This window comes from Toxotes jaculatrix, chromosome 23 (genome assembly GCF_017976425.1).
Source record: "Toxotes jaculatrix isolate fToxJac2 chromosome 23, fToxJac2.pri, whole genome shotgun sequence".
NCBI classification, from domain to species: Eukaryota; Metazoa; Chordata; class Actinopteri; family Toxotidae; genus Toxotes; species Toxotes jaculatrix.
The window spans coordinates 11148966-11166733 of NC_054416.1; the positions used below are offsets into that span (position 1 = coordinate 11148966).

General features: G+C 43.5%; 1 protein-coding gene across 1 annotated transcript in view; it reads right to left on the reverse strand.

Annotated features, from left to right (window-relative positions):
* Nucleotides 1–17768, reverse strand: part of efnb3b (ephrin-B3b) — a 74671-nt gene that overhangs the window by 4444 nt on the left and 52459 nt on the right. Inside the window, exons 3-4 of the mRNA XM_041031525.1 lie at nucleotides 3685–3777; nucleotides 780–839 (exon numbers count right to left, since the gene is read on the reverse strand). Coding sequence (XP_040887459.1) covers nucleotides 780–839; nucleotides 3685–3777 — 153 coding nt within the window. The remainder of the gene's footprint in view (nucleotides 1–779; nucleotides 840–3684; nucleotides 3778–17768) is intronic.

Here is a 17768-nt window from a genome sequence, read left to right on the forward strand (position 1 = left end):
ACACATTTGGTATAGTACGCACATTCACCAGCAAAAGAAAAAAAAAAAGCAAAGGCAGAAATGAACACAGAGTGAGAGTGAATCATGTTCTTTCTCCTCCACTGAATGACTCTGAGGTAGAGCTTGAATCTGGCCTCTCTCCATTTTCATCTCCTTGTTCTATTCCCCTCTCCTCTTTGCTTTTCAATTATTCTTTTCTTTCTCCTCCTTATGTGCTGCACACTTCTACCCACTCTGCTCCATCACTCCCCTATGCCTCCTCTTCTCTCTTCCCTCATCTTTCTGTAATTCCCATCTTTCTTTCTTTTCTTTCTTGTCTTTCTTTCTTGCTTTCTCTCTCTCTCGACGGAGCTACAGAATCCAGGCCGCCTAAACTAATGACAATAATAACTCTCTGAAATGTCGCCGCTGGTCTAGCCCTCTCTCCTGCTTCTCTTCTCTCCCTCTTTCTTCCTCCTGCCTCTTTCTTCCTCCCTCTCTTTTGCTTGTCCTTCTCCCAAGGTAGCTATTAGCCATCCATTCCCTGCCTGCAGCACTTAGCTCGGAGGGCCGGGTGCAGAGATGAGGAGAGGGATAGAGAGCAGTGAGAGAGAGAGAGAGAAATATATGGAATTAAATAGAGAGATCCACAGATGTCACCACTGCACATTCTCCATCTGTTGCCTCCTCCCTCCCTCTCCCCGCTGCTTTTCTTTTTATCTACCCGTCTTTGCTTATTCCCTCCATCCATTTTGTGGATGGATCCGCTGCGGATTGTCCCCATTTGGTCTCCTGCTCACCTGGGTTTCTGCTGGTGGTGCGTCCTGCTGGCTCCTTCTTCGGAGGCAGTCCATATGGGCCTGGGGAAGAAAAATAAGGGTGGAATATGAGCAGGATGGCTGAAATACAGAGACAGCCTCTATCTTCAACAGCCAAGGCTCTCAGAATTGGAACCAATAATTGACATTAGCAAAGAGAGACCCAGCCAGAGAGAGGAATCGAGACAGAAGAGGTTTAATAAAGGCTTCCCTCCCTTCCATTCCCATTATAAGAGAACACATATTGATTGGGCTTTGATGCGCTGTGTATGAGCACTTTTCCATTTGTTTGAATGGGAAACTAAAGAGAGGCCGTTTGTTGTTTTGGCCAGAGTGAATTTACACAAGGCCATAACGGCTTGTAATCTGTAGTCGCTAAATCAGGCCATCTGTCTACCAAGCCCTCAGTAATAGTGATGGCAGTAAAGAGCGTTTATGTGAGACACACACACACACACGCACACACACACACACACACACACACATCCTTGTTTTACTCTATTCTTGGGGACCAATCGTTTGCATAATGCATAATACTAAAACTAATTCTAACCTGAACACTAAAAGCAAGTCTTTACCCTCAAACAGCCATTTAAAATTGTGGGGTCAGGCCTTATCATCCCCACAAAACTCCCCCCCAACAAGAGATTGTTCCAAAAATACTTCACACTTCTAGAGTTTTATGTTGACTAATGTGACAAGAATAGAGTTTTATGCTGGTTACTATGCTTATTTATCTCTGCAGTTTATGTGGCATTTTAAAAAATGTCTGTTATTTGTCACTGCAGCAGCAGGGGAGAGCAAAACAGGCGTAACCATGAGGTGAAACTGTACGGTAAACCCATAAAAACACACACTGCATTGTGGCAATGCACAAACTGGTGAGTGTGTGTGTGTGTGTGTGTGTGCAGCCATCAGCCTATACATACTGACATTTAGAGAAGTGTAAAGCTATTGGCCGGCGGCTCCCTCATGACAGCCCACCAAACAGAAGTTAGGGGTGGTGCTGTCTGGATCAATAGGAACTGCTGTGTGGTCAGCAGGGGCTGGTGGAGGGAGGCTCAGACTGTGTGTGTGTGTGACAGACAGAGAGCAAGCAAGATAGATAAAGAATAAAATAAGAGAAGACAGGTCACTGTATGTGTGTGTGGGGCAAAGGTGCAAGTGTGTGCATCATGAGTATGGGTGTGTGTGTTTCTCGGAGCAGAGCAGAGCGCCATATCTCATCAGAGATCACCATGAGGCGGCACGCCACTTATTTAGACGACAAACAACACAGATGTGACCTTTCAGCCGCAAAGCAGATAAGATGGAAAGACAGAGGAAAAGAGAGAAAATAAGAAAAAGGGGGGATTGAGAGGGAGAGCTGTAAGGAGAGGATGGCCAGCATGCAAAGTGAAGCGGAGGTGATGAGGACGGGGAAAAAGGGAATTTGAAAAGGAAGCGAGCAATGTCGCTTGAATGAAAAGGGGTAAAAAAAAAAAAAAAGAACTAAGACCAATGCAGAGAGGATAGAGATGAAGTGAAGGAAGGAGGGATGAGAAAAGAGAAAATGACAGAAGATAAAACAGGGACCGAGAGAAAAGGGACAGAAACATTACAAATAAGAAAAAAAAGATGTGAGTGAGTCTCAGAACTTCAGAGAGTTGTGTAAATGTGGCGAAGAGTCTGAATATGTGTATGTGTGTGTGTGTGTGTGAGGAAGGCAGCATTTCCATTGCCCATGTGGTGAAAGAGCCAGGGGAATGAAAGTGTGTGTGTGGTGGTATTTCCACTGAGCTGAGCTGACTATGCTGATGTTATGGCCTGATAGAGCAGCCACTTGGCTCTTTGCTGAAGAGCACATACAATACACAAGGCCTGATAACACAGCATAAGGCTTAAGAAATAGAAGTAGGCGAAGGTGTGTGTGTGTGTGTGTGAGGGGGGTCGTGTGAAGGACAGGTGCCCATTATGTGTAGGAATGCACAGGTCAGTGAAAATGCTTAAATGGGCCTTTTTTTCCTGCTGCTTTTTTTTTTTTTTTTGTGAAAAGCGTGCATGTGAGGGTCATTACCTGTGAATATTTTCCAAACAAATTAGACGTGTGTGCAGCTATGAGTCATTAAAAATCACTGACTGTGTGCTTTAACACTGAATGGAGTCATTTTGTTATCGTGCTTTAGCTGGCAGGTCTGCTGTGCGGGGAAAACGTGTGTGTTCTGGTGTGTGTGTACGTGTGTGTCCATATGCTTACACGGAAGCTTCAGGTTGCATGTCTCTGTCCACGTTATGCGTTCGTGTCCTTTGCATATGAGAGCTAATGTTTATGCCTGTAATGTATACACCGCACAGGGATGCGTCTAAGTTTCAACGTGTGTGTTTGAGTGTGTGTGTGTGTGTGTCCAGCATGAGTCAGTAGTAGTTAAAAGGCAGAGTGAGAAGGGAGTCAACAGGGCTCATTAGAGCTGACTGATCCCACACTTCTCTGCTGTTCTCACCACTTAACAAGCCCTAATGTGCTCGGTGAGAACACACACAGACAAAGAAGTGACGTACGTGTGTGTGTGTGTGTTTAGTGTGTGTGTAAGAAAGAGGAACATTAGAGAGATGGTTTAAAAGTGGATATGAGGCTGCATGTCAGATAAGGTGCAGTAATGAATGTGTAGCGCTCCGCACTGTACAGATGGGAGATGATGTGAGATGCGGTGGACTGGAGCCAATGTGTGTTAGTCATACTGCGTGTTAAGTGAGCGATTGTGTGTGATGCATGAATAACAATGAGTGAGTGAGAGAAGAGGAGTCCATGTGTGGTGGACTCCTGCAGTTGTACATATGGGAGAGCTCACGTGTGGGTGAAAATAGAGAGAGAGAGAGAGAGAGAGGAAAAAAAGGTGAGCGAACTTACTCTGTCCCACTTTCAGGACCACCTTCATGCCTTGCGTGGCACACACTCCGCCTCTCATGCTATCCAGGCCTTGGCGCGTCCCATCTGACGTAGCTGGAGGGATGGAAACACAAGATTACACAATTAGTCAAGTAGCAGGGTGGTATATATACATATATATACACATATATACACTCACACACACACACACACACACACATACACACTGGAAACCCATCTGTTAAAACCAAACAAATTCACTCGTTCTCAGTCTATAGCTGATGCCAACAATAGCTTCAATTCATATAGTCAGCCATTCCAGAGAGTCAGCGAGTGACATTTGCAGAGGAAGCGATTTAAAACTCCACCAGAAGCTCTGAAATGTCAAACTACGAGGCGGCAGCGCTTTAATAAGTCCTCATTTAGCAGTCCGCTGGAATTCATTAACACCCCCACCGCACCGCGTGGACTCAACCGCTTTCAGTCAACTGAAATTGCTGCTGGGGCCAGAGAAATAGCAGAAGAGGGGGGTAATCTAGAGAGGCAGAGACTGGTTGATGGAAAAAAAAGGGATGGTAATCCAATCAAGGGCGCACATGAAATCAAATGGAGCCTCTGAGACTCAAAACACTGTATGTAGAGAGGATCTGGACCTGATTGGATAGAATACAGACTGTGTTGAATGAGTTAAAGCTCCAATTGGTAATATCCCATTTACTAACACTGTTTATGTTTTAATTAGGCAAATTAAAGAGAATATTTTATTTAATATTGAGGGACCGATGTGTTAATACACCCGATGAGGGATTTAATCTGCATTCTGAAGCTGTAAAAGCTTTTTTGACACTGAATAAAATGCAATAATTCAATCAAAACCATAGAGATGCAGTGTCAGACTTCAAATCAGCATCCTGAGCTGATCAGGAATCAAACAGGTTTCTCTCTAATGAAGCTATAAGGAGGCCAAAGGAGGTCAAGCAGAGATGACAAAGTGAACAGGCAAGAAAAGTGTGTTTGTGTTTGGATGAACCCCTGCAACATTGACACTTCCTCTTACATAAAGCATGTCAGTGAATGCATTAAAGATTACTGGTCTGCAGGTCACAGAGGCTGCAGGAGGAGGAAGGTGCACACGCAGTGAGAGAATCAGGGTGGAGACAGGGGTGGGGGAGCTACAAAAATAAGAGGGATATAAATATAAAGCTGCAGAGACAGTGATAGGAGAGAGAGGGCAGAAAGATGGAAAGAGGAGGTGACGGGTGAAGAGATGAAAAAGGTCTTCAAAGTGAGAATCACACCTTCGCTTTTGTTGCACTCATCACTTGTGCAGCCGGTCTCAATCATTCGTACACAAAATGTTAACAGTCTCCAGCTCTGACCTCGCTCGACACTCCAAGTCACACCTCTGTGACATGGCACAAACTTCTTCTTGTCTTTCAAATGTAGCCACAGTGGCAAGTGCCAAAGACAGTAAACATATTCGTCCTGCTTCCACCGACCCACCCAAACACCCCTGCACACACCATCCATCTATCCTTATTTTCCACGTTACAGCCCTCGGGGCAAACCCTCACCTCTTCTCCTTAACTAAAAAAAAAAAAAAAAAAAAAGAAAGAAAGAAATCATTTCCCCCCGCCACTTCCCTTCAGGCTGTAGATTAGCCTGTCTGAAGCGAAGCAGAGAGGGAGGGATGGCGGATGGCGAGGGAGAGCGAGGGAGACAGAGAGAGAGAAAGGGAGGTGTGAAAAAGAGGCAGCTTTACTTCTAACACCTCCCTCTCTCTTTCCCTCCATCCCTGCAGGATGCAGTGTGAAAGCAGGAGGAGGAGAGAAACAGGCGGAGGTCAAGGCGAACAGCATGGTGGGAAAGCCAGGAGACAGGGACGGATGAAGGGATATATAAAGCAGGTTTAAATAAAGTGCTGTGAAAAAGTTTGTACATTCCTTAGTTTTTCTACTATTTGTTGTGCTAAAAAATTTTTTTTAAATCGTAGTATTTTTTCTTTCTATGAGACCCGTGTAATATTTTCAATTACACTAATGTAGGAGGACAATCTCATTTATTTTTAATGAAGTTCAAATAATATGGAAAGAAACTGAGTGTGCCAAATTAAGTCGCGCTCTTGTTTCATCAGGGCTTAATTGTGCTATTGAAAAATATTTTTAAAAACACATTTTTGTCGGCTCAGGTTTCCTGTTTAGACTAGCAAAATGTGTTTAATGACATAAAATATAAATTGCATTAAAAAAATAAAAAGAATATTACTTTTTCAGTTTTATAATTTTAAATACTATATAATATAGTAAAGGCTGCATTTATTTTATAACATTCACTCTGGCTGTAGATTGCCATGCAAACCATGTACATTTAGATAATAGGGAGTCAAATATAAACTTGTATTTTCTAATTTCATAGGCTGTTTTATTATATAACTAGACAACAATGGCATGTTTAGTAGTTTGAACATTCAGCTTCTCTGCAAAATAGTTTTGTCCTGAATTATGTATACAAATGTAACAAACAAACCAAATTCAATGCAACTGCAACTACATGAAATGCATTTTTAACATCATTAATTATGTGTTCTTTTCCTGAGGGATTACGCACTTGGAAACAAAATTAAATCATTTTTAAAAACATCAAAACTGATAAACATTACATATTCAAAATAACATGATTTTTTTTCATATTATTTACTTATTTTACAAAACTTCCTTGGAAGCATTCCTCTCCATCAACTTAATAAAACACACGCCTAAACATGAAACCTTAAACAGACACTTAAGAAGGTGACATAAGAGAGATTACATGATTTTACCCTCCACTACACCCCAGGACAGGGGGCACAGAATGTGATAAAGATGGCCTGCAGGGAAAAAACCGAGTGCAGCATCTCTGATAGAAGGAATGGATGGAGGATGGAGTAAATAACCTTAACTGGTCTTAGAGAGAAGGGCGGAGGACTATGATTTTTGGGAGTAATAACTACTGACACATGAAGGAGGACAAGAAGGTGACAGGACACAAGGGAGGTGAGGAAGATGAGGGCGAGGAAAAGAGGAGGAGGAGGAGGAGGAGGAGGAAGAGGTCGTGCAGGGAAGCGAGGCAGAGAGACTGATTGCCTGTGACAAGCTGTTGGTGATATGATGGGGACAGGAGACTATGTGAGACGATAGAGACGACCCAGAGCCCAGTGGACACAGGGTGGAGGAGGAGTGGAGGGAGGCGGGAGGATGACAAGATTCATCGAAAGAGGGAGGGAAAAGTGGTGGAGCAGAGAAAAAGTAGAGAAGTTAAAAACAGAAAGTAAGGAAAGAGTTTAAATGACATGATAGATAGCAGAGAGGTAAAAGACTCTAATGTCTCCATTATGGAAAAGTGGAGCAGTAATGGATACAAAGAAGAGGGGGACACAAAGAGAGACGGAGACTGAGAGCTAGAGAGCCAAATTGAACCAGGAGAGTCTCCACAAATGTGATTTTGCAAATGCAAGCTATTTTTTTAACATCATAATCAACAGGTCACAAATATCACAAAGGCAATTTTTGTTAAAACAGTGAACTGTATCACGACAAATCCTCTTAAAGCCATTAGACATGTAACAGGTGCCGCTATTCCCGTGAATCTCAATTTCACAGGAACAAAGTGAACAAAGAGATCACGGCTGCTTTGTCCTTGGATCGAAAATATTCCCCCTCCAAATCTTAGTTGCTAAACACCAAAAAAATGCTGCAAATGTTCCTGCACTTGAGGGGGAGAAGATATCACCAAATCAAGGTAGAAGTAATCACAGAACATCTGTGAAATCCTGATGTGAGACAGAGATGATAGCAGGGAAGATGGGGAGATGTACACACACACTTAGGGAGGACAGAGAGAGAGAAAAAAAAGAAAGCGGGGAGGAGTGTATAGAGCAATTTGGGATGAGATAAGAGGAGAAAGGAGGAAGAGCAATGAGAGAGAAAGAGGGAGACAAGGGAGGGAGAGGAGGGATGAGTAATTGATACGATGATCAGCAGTGATGGGGGGATGTGAAGCGCCAGAGGACAGCGGAGAGGAAGGGCGTCGCTCTGCCACCCTTGTTCGACAGGAAGACAGGAGGGAGAGGCGGAGGAAGTGGAAAAACTTAATTAATGAAATAAAACTGCAGTCAACCTCAATCAGGCTGCATAGTGCGCCGGGACTGTGCACACAAGGAGGCAGGCGGCCAGGCAGGCCGGGGGAGGACCGTGTATCTAGTCCATAGAAAAGATCACAGTGGATGAGAGTCTTTCTCTGCGTCTCTCTTGTTATTACCAAGGTCAGTGCTGGGCCAAGGCTCGTCTCTGCCTCCATTATCGCTGCTGAAGTTGGTCCACCATTATGTAAAAGTGGACAGTGACTCCATTGAAATCATATCATACATTGTCCATGCATTCAGGTACTTCGACCCCACTTCAGTACATGTATTCAGCTCTATACTGAGCTTATTTCATTTGCATTAAGACGCAGCGTGTACCTTTAGTGTTTGCTCTCCCACTCTATCCGGCCCCCCTCTCCTGTGGTGTGTTTTTCAGCCCTGGTTATATATTCCACACATGCTGAGTGACAGCCGGCCTCCCACAGCAAAACACTTGCTCCTATGTGAGTGATGTGAATTTGTGTACATGCTGATGTTGTTATTTCCATCACATCCTTCTGTCTAGTTTGGGGCTCACGGCTCACATTTCACTCTGCTAAAATTCAATTTGTATCGCTCAGTTCTTTGGTTGGTTGCAGTGGGACGTCAGGGATACATTCTAGCTTTGGTGCAACATTTGGTCTTAGGAAGTGGACACGTATTGTGGGCTGTTTAAACCCAAAACGCACTGCTGGAGTACTGACCAGGCAAAGTGGGTAGCTAGTCTAACGCCCCCGAACCCCAGGAGCTCCAAAAGTTTGAAAAAAAGTTTAAGGACATCCACAAATTATTTATAGTATCAAAGAGATAAGACACTGAGCCATTACTGACAACTGCCAATTAAAATGACATTTAGTTTACCTTTAGAAACCTCATACTTTATACTTTTACCACCATAAAATGTGTCCTTGTATTCAACTGATGCTCAGTCCTAAAACGTTTTTTTTAGAATACTGCAAATAAAATTAAATGTGTTGGTTTTTCTCTTAAAAACAGTTGTAAGTATTTTTTCCCCACCCCTGACCAGTGCCTGCAGTCTTCGTCTAAGGCTGCAGTTACATCATCCACCCAAATCACAGGGTAGGACAGTACACAGTCTGAAAGGCAAAACCCAGGGCAAAGAAAATCTGCTAAAAAATAAAAAGTATAAAAAAATAACCTGCTGCTGCTTGTAAAGCTTAAAGCTGTGAGCACATGGAAAAATAATTTAAAGTGACAGAGATGAGCAAAGCAACATTTTCATCAGCGCCTTTCTTCTTCTCTTGTCTGAATGATGGTAAGAATATTTCAGTAAAAAGAAAAAAAGAACGCTCTTGCCTGTGCCTGTGCTAAATCTGATTTTAGATGGTGCATATTACAAAATAACTGTGTTTATGTGTTTTATTTGAAGGTGACAGGATACATATTGCACAGAGTGGAAGGGGAGGTCAACAGGGGCCCACAGCTCAATTTTCCCCAGGGCCCCCCAGTAGATTAATGTCATTCATGTCACTGCTGAAGTTATGAAGTTGCAGTATTTCTTTCTTTTTTTTTTTTTATTATAGGAAGGCCTAAGGTGGAGCTGCCTGTGTACTGCTGTTGTGCATAAATACTGTATGTGTGGCCAGGTTTTTGCAACAAGCTAGCTTCTGTACCACACACACATGCTTAAAGTGTAAAGCGGGAACATCTTTTCTGATGACAGCGAGATTAAAGGGAGCAAAAATGGGAATTGTGGCACACAGCAAAAGAGCAGATTAAACAACAAACAGAATGAATAAACAAGGAAGGAAAAAAAAAGGCCAGAGAGGAACAAAGCTCGCTTGCTCGCACTGTGCTGTCTCACGTTCCGTGAGCACAGCGGCGCCCCCGCTAGCCTCTGGTCTGTGATGGCGTGTTAGGCGCGTCATGAGTGTGTCAGGTTAACGAACGCAGCAATCACGAATGCAAATGCAACGTCAGTGGTTCAAATGCAAGTGGGTGTTTTGTTTTGCTCCAGGCACACTGGTGAATGTTAAGGCTGGAGTGGTTTGAGTGTGTACGTCTCTGTGTGCGTTTGTGTCAGTGTGTGTGCAAAGTGCTCCCATCTGTGCAAATCAACCTAAAACCAATGTATTGCTTCACAGCAGCTTTGCCTATAAAATCCTCTTTTTAGTTCCACTTGTTTGGATTTTGGACCACACTCTCCCGAAACAACCACACAACTAAGTCTGTCACTTGGGTGGATGTGGAAATGTGTGTTTGTGTGTGTAGGTGCAGAGGGGACTTGGGGGTGGGATTTATCGATGCCTTCCTGTTTAAATTTGTAGTCCTCACTCTCCAGAGGCTCTATGAGCTCCATGTGTGTCATCTAGATGACGAAGAGCGTATAACCTGATCCCTTCTCTCTTGAGGCGGAGCTGAAGGATTCATTCCCACTCACTCTCCTTCTCTCTGTGTTCCCCCCCTGAAAAAAAAAAATCCTGGATCTCGCCATCGAAATTTCCTGTAACTAAAAACGTCTTCATAAATCTCCTATGGTGCTTTTATGACCTGGCTATGACGCATTAACGAAGCTATCACAAGCCATTACCTCGCCGCGGTGGCAAGGAGGGGAAAAGGCATTAAGTTGTGTACTGAAACAGAACGGGCATTATTTTAGCTCCCCCTCAAAAAAAAAAACAAAAAAAAAAAAACAAAAACACCAGCCGAGTTTTATTTTCACATTCCACCTCCAAATACACAATACACCATTACTTCCAACACAGCATGAGGTTTTCCAAACTTGTTTTTCTGCAGAGAGTGCAGGTTTTCTGTTCAATTGTTGCAGACAAAGGCCTACTGTTGACTGTGTTGTGGTAACACTTGATCCACAAATGGGACCAGCTACAAAACAAGGACAACACAAAGACGTCTGCGTGTTTGGCGCCTCTGTTGCACAGTGACATGGTGGTATGTGAGTGGTTTGCAGACAGGATAAGTGTGATATGCGTTTGTCACATGAGGTAATGCAAGAGTGGGAAGAGATTTGTGCTGATAAAGGCTTGCACTGGCGAAACACTGGCTAGTTAAATATAGAAGGCAGCCACTTTTCCACATAGCAGCCAAAGTTCCTTTGTAATACTGATACATGATGCTGCCTGTTCTGCTTTGAGTGGAAAGTATAGCATTCAAAGAGACTTTGGTTACTATGGTTACAAATGTTTAAAAATATACTTTTTTAGTTAGTTTTTTTTTTTTTTTAATGTGACCCATACTGACAGGTTAAGATAAATCAAATTACTTTAGTACCCAAAGTGCATGAACAAATTAAAGCCGTATTTCTCGTTTCTCCTCGCAGCAAAATTGGCTGATTTCTGATGGGAATTCTCTATTATTTGTATTCTGTAATAATGTGATTTAAAATGCAGACAAGTATGAAATTTAGGCGAATAAAAGTAAACTTATTCATGCAACTGGTGTTATCTGACATGTTTGCTGAAAGCCTTGGTGCACGGATTTGTGTGCGAGAGAAGCAGAGGCGACGGGACCCACCCGGACAGGCCAACACTGGGAGCCAAGTCATGGTCACAGGTTGAACTCACATGATGTGTCACATGCTGACCAAAAAGACACACACACACACACACACACACATAAATTCACAGAGAAGAATCTCACGCAAGCCCCTGATTTCACACATGCCTCTGCAGCACAGGCACCAATACCTGAAAACACGGACATCAACTCAGACACGCAACTGCCATACATGCACACACAATGCACTGGGGGAAAATGATCTCAGTGTCTTTGCTTGCGTGTGGTTGATCTCTCCTCTGTGCTCGATGACATTTTAATTCTCAGCAGTTATTCAATCCATCCTGTTCTATTACAATCATACCCCACCCCACCCCCACCCCCTGCCACTTTATACACCCTCTCTTTCACTCTCACCCCTACCCCTCCGTCTCTCCGTCTTTCGGTGTCCTGTGTGCTCGGAGGGTGGGCGACACAGAATCACTTCGGATTAACCTCCAGCATCAAAACACACACAACAAACTGGGCCACTGCACAGCAGCCTCCATCCTCCCCTCTTCTTCCCACTGCCCGTCTGAGTTCCGGAAAGGAGGACCGGAGCGAGGAACGCACCTGATCTCTACATCTGACAGACACACACATGCATGCATGGCGCTGAGAGGGAGAATTTCATCGCTTGTGACAGATCTGCTGCCATTTCGCGGTTTAGTTCTGAGGCAATGAAAAAAAAAAGGTCTGAAAACGCTGCTGTTTGCTGTGATATCGTTGTTTGCCTTTCACAAAATCCATATCATTATCATTATTAGACACAATGTTCGGTTCACACTGATAATCCAGTTGAGTATTAGTATAGTGTGTGACCTTAATTTTGTACAGCACATGCAAAGGTCAGGAGTGATCACGGATGCCAATGTGTGTGTATATGTGTACGAGAGATCCTCCAGTTTACAATCTGGTGTGATGCACGGAGGGTTAATGATGGCTGCAACATTAACACAGTAGTTGACTGTGTGCATCAATAAACAATCAACACACGACCTCTGCAAGCTGCTTACAGCCTCTACAGCATATATATTTATATATCTTATAGAGGCCTGTGGGGGAAGGAGGGTCCTCACCCTTGTCAGAGAGAGAGAGAGAGAGAGAGAGAGAGAGAGAGAGAGAGAGAGAGAGAGAGAGAGAGAGAGAGAGAGAGACACACATAAATAAGGTCATCAGCAGGCACAAACACGGAGGCTGATTTCTTCCCTTTCATTCTCACGTTAATTATAAATGACGAGGAAAAACAAATTGCGTCCGAGCAAACGTAATAAGTCTCACTGCCCAATTCAGCAAACAATCCACGCCAAATAAATGTGACTGCCAGGGCATAGATGTGCATAATGGACCAAAAGAAAGACAGGCAGGCACAAAGCAAAGGATGAGAAAAATAAATAAATAAATAAATAAAAAAGCAAAAGCAAAAAGAAAAGAGGGAGCAGGGCCATTAAAAAGAGGCCTAGTGACTGGGCAGATGAGTTCTTGTGTAACGTCAGTAAAGTGCTAGCCATGTAGGACAGTCACGACCAATGTTCCTTACAACTGGGTCAATGTTCCCATCCTGGGGCAGCGAGGGCATTCTGTGTGTTTTTGTGTGTGTCTGAGTGTGTGTGTGTGCGTGTGTGTATAGTGACTATCAACCCCTTAACTTCCACAAACCTGTTCGAAACTGCTATCCCTGCAATCCCTGTCAAGTGTACCTCTGAGTGGACCTACATGCATATTGAATGAAAACTTCAATGACTACTTATCAATACTTAATGAATACTTATCAGTGAATCCCTGAGTGACTTCTACAGCACTGATTTTTTTTTTTTTTAAAGCCTTTTAAAAAGAATGCAAAGCCTTTTAAGATGTGGCTCAGTACGTAACACACTCCATCGCTGGCGGGGCTGAAGAGAGGAGGCTGAGCTGGCGGAGCGGGCTGGAGAGTTCATGGTCGCGTTTGAATGTCTGAATGTGATATTTTCCAGTGTCGGCTGAGGTGATGGCGGATTTGCTGCAGTCGCACAGGATGAGAAGTAACACTTGAAGCTATCATGGGGAATCTGGCTGTCTGCAGATCCAAGCGTGTGTGTGTGTGTGTGTGCGTATACGTCTGTCTCTGTGCGTTCTTGTCTGCTGGTGTCTGGCGGTGTGTGTCCGTCTTAAGGTTTGTGTGTGCGTGTGGGTAGCCGTTCTCCATTATATCAGCCACTAGATTGGAGGCCTGGAGAAATGGGTCAGCGCCAGCCTTGTCGTACCTTCTCACTGTCTCTCCTGCTCTTTGCTCATGTTTTTTTTTCCCAGCGTCTCTTATTCCCAAGTTGCTCCCAGAATAAAAACGAAACACCTCCGGTTGTCCACTCCTCCTGCGGCTGCCTGGATCTGGGTTAAACCAGAAGAGTCCATCACTCACTCCTTCTTTCCCTTCCTTCCTCTTTCTCTTTCTTCTGTTGGATAACAAAAATCTAAGAAGTCTCAACTTGCGTACATTAATAATCTCGACTGAGAGAAAAGACGCGTACAGTGTAATGATATCGATGCTAAGAAGAGGAAATAAGACATTTAATTTGTGGAGTAAACAAGGCATGTTTCCATGTGTGGTGAGACACGTTCTGTCTCCTGATATTTAGACAGAGGAAATCACGAACATAAGTAGTTTTGATAGAATAATGATGAACACTAAAGTTTTTAATTAAAAACTGTTGCTGAACAGATTTCTGTCTCGACTTTCTTGTTACTGAAAACATGTCAGTAAATTTTAACCACTCCTTCTCCTCTGTGTCTTCATTCTGTCTCGCTCAGAGGTCGGCCTCAACTTCACCTAACTCGCAGTTCCATGTCTCCTGTCACCTTGTCATACTTTAATCACAGGGGAGGAAAAAAAAAGCTGTCTGTTGCAGCAATCACTTTCTTCACCAGTAGCTCTCGCTTTCCCTCTTCTCCAACATTTCCCTCTCCCTCGCCTTTCAATTATTGCCTTTATGTTTTCAGCCTTCCTGCCGTCCCCCTCTTTGTAGGGGCTTCCTCTCAGGCAGAACCTAGCTGTGACATTGTCTGTCATTGCAGGATTACAGTGTTGGCGCCTCGCCACGAACATGCCGAAGACGCGGAGGAGGCGACCCTCGCCGCATGCTTTCTGCTCTGCCACGGGGTACAAACCCTTCGACTAGAAAAACAACTCATGAAACACTGTATGTATCTGAGGCCAAAACTTCCCTCCGGGACACTGAGCTGTCAGACTGCCTTAGTATAAGTGACTTTGAGTCAACTTTGTAGCTGATGGTGACTTCTAAACAATAGAGATATTTCTGAAAAATTGGCATGATACTGTTCAGGGATGGCTGGGAATACAGTTTGACTCCCATGGTTATTAAAGTCTTGTACCACTATTTTTGGATTCATATATTAGCTGACATTTTATGATACTACTTTGTACCTTTCCATTTCTTTTAAAATCAAAACAAATCCCAGAGATCCCTTGAAAATCTGTGCTTGACAAGGTAGGAAAAACATTCGAAACAACACTTTTAACCGCATCATGTCCATCCAGCACCATATACCTAATATCCATTTTTAATAACAGCAATCACACAAAAATATAAGGAAAACCTTCGAAAGTACCATCGTGTCGAAACATGATGAGCCAATTTAAAAACCTCCCTGAAGGACGAGCGGTCAAATAACGTTGGGCCTATTTTTTGCTTTTGGGTTTGAGATGTAGGTTATGCGACTTTTGGTAAATAGAAATTGGGAGAACAGTGGAACAGGAAGCTGGGAGAGAAGTTGCTCGACTGAAGGACAAACGTCTGGTACAACAGGAAGCGAGGAACGATGCAAAAAAGAGGGAAGTGGGTCAGCGGTCTGAAGGGAGGAACGTGACAGCGATCTGTGACATGTAGCAGGAGAGAAAGAAAGCAAAAGCAAGTGGGAAGATGGCGGCGGGGAGAGGGGAGGGGTTTCTAAATTAAGAAGAAGGGAAGCAGAAGGGTGAGAAGGAGGAGGCGGAGGAGTGAGGGTGAAAGAAAGACGGGAAAAAGAAGAATCCATGGGAGGCAGAAGCTGTTCGAGGAAAGGGCCTCATAAATGTCACTCCCTTCTGGGTGATATTAATGGCAAATGTCAAAGACTCAGAACTTACAGGAGGTTAGGTCTCCTGAATACACACAAACACATGTATGAACACTCGCAAACACACAGAGTTTTTCCCTTCAGACAATGACTTTTGAAAGGAGGCAGTGAAGGAGTGGGCCTGCAGAGGAGCTGTACATCTTAAAGACTGTAATTACACATAACTGTCAGTCTAATTAAGGCTTTTAATGAACTCTATGAGAGCCCAGAAAGGACAAAAACCGCCAGCCACTGGAACACGTGCATGTTTGTTTGCGCGCGCGCACGTGTGTGATAAATGATGCGCTCAAGGAACCACGTGCACATAAACGCCAACACAATCAAACATTTTAATGAGCCTGAGAGCGGCTTTGAGGTCCACCATCTAATAAACACGCATACCTGTAAGGGTCTCTCATCTCCTATTGCAACACACACACACAGACACACACACACACACACCCACACATACACACACACAGAACTAATTATTCCTGTCATGCTCTCTATGGTGATAAAGTGTTAAAGCCCTGCCTACTGCAGACGCGTGACTGGACCTATAGGAAAGACCTTTGAAACAATTGGATTTGCCATTAAGGAGAACTTTATTTAAGGTTTAGCTGAAATACTTCACAACAAAAGCCCAATCTACATTATACATCATTAAGCTCAGCCGCTGAAACTCTTGGCTGCACTTTCTTGTTGGCTGGCCAGGTATTGAAAATAGATTGCACTCAAAGACTGGAAAAATGTTAGGTCTTGATTTAGTGGCAGGTCCAGAGCAATAACCAGAATCAAACAAGATTTGATTGTGGGTGGGAAAGCTCAGTAATGTGTAATGATCGCACAGAGTTCACTCTGTCTAGAAATGTAGAGGTCAATATCTTGTCATTTTATTGGACTGGTTTGTTGGTTCTTTGGTATGACTGCATTAAATGAATGTGTTGTACAAATAGGCTAAAGTAGCTGCAGTAGCAGTACTTGCATTACAAACTAATACTAAAGGCTGTGCTGATGAGTAGTGACACTGTGTGGAGCAACACTACGAGGTTACCTACATTTTCCAGTAGCTTTGGGGTAGCACAGCTATTTTCAAAAACGTTTCCAGCAGTAAGCTATTTATTTTGCAAAGTCGAGGGGTATAGAATGATCAAAGGCCACGTTGCTATCTTTTATTTTCTGCTAAAGAGAAAAGGCTCAGAAATGATGGGGCATTGTTGAGCACTTTATTAGACAATGAATGTAGGAAGACGACAGGAAATGAGGGGAGAAAGAGACAGAGACTGCGACGCAACAGAGTTCCTCAGCTGAACACTAATCAGGGACGATGGCTTTCATGGTCAGTGCCTTAACCCCTACAGCACCCCAGCTTTAATATGCTACAGCAACTCGCCTGAGCAGCTCGTAGAGTAGTTTGCTACTTTGAATAAAAGTATAGCTTTGCTGTAAATGAACTACTTCCATTCAATAACAGCTGGTAGCTTCAGGAGCAACAGTTTCAAAGGAGCTTCCCCAACACTGAGTAATGGCCATTTGAGTTAAAACTCTCTTTTCTTCATATAACGCAGATCTGTTAAAGGCAGTGACACTATCACTACATTATTATTATTCTATTACTCTGACTTTTACCATTACTATTATTAATTCTTTCCATTTCAGGGGCCAGTTCCACCATCCATTTTAGGGCCCCAGACCATAGATCAAGAAAACACTGGAGACATAGAAAACAGTCTCTCTTTTCTTTCTCCCTTAATTTTCCTTCTCTCATTGCACACCATTCTTTCAACCAGCGGCTATGTCATACACTGTAGACACACACACACACACACACACACACACACACACACACACACACACACACACACACACACACACACACACACACACAGAAGCACTTTAAACCTGGCTCAGTTTTAGTGTTTAAATGCACAAGCCAAGACTTGGCTATAACACAATCCTGACGAGCATGGAGGTCCTTCTAATGGATCAACACAAATTCAATACAAAGCACCAGTGTGTGTGTGTGAGTATGTGTGTGTATGCTTGCCTTAAATGTCCTTGAACCATGACTGTAATACTTGAATACTGAGTCATGTATCCCTGCGTGTGTGTGTGTGTGTGTGTGTGCGTGCTCTTTCTAGTGTATGCTTTAGCCTACATGGGCATGTACGTTGGAATTCAGATATGTTTTACTGATCTTTACCAGCACAGCCCCCTTTCTCTTTCTCACCACCCCCCCAACTCTTATTCTTGTTTCCAAAAGAGGAAAGCAGAAGAAACACACAACACACGCACACGCACGCACACACACACACACAGAACATGGGAGCCAGCCAGCCGA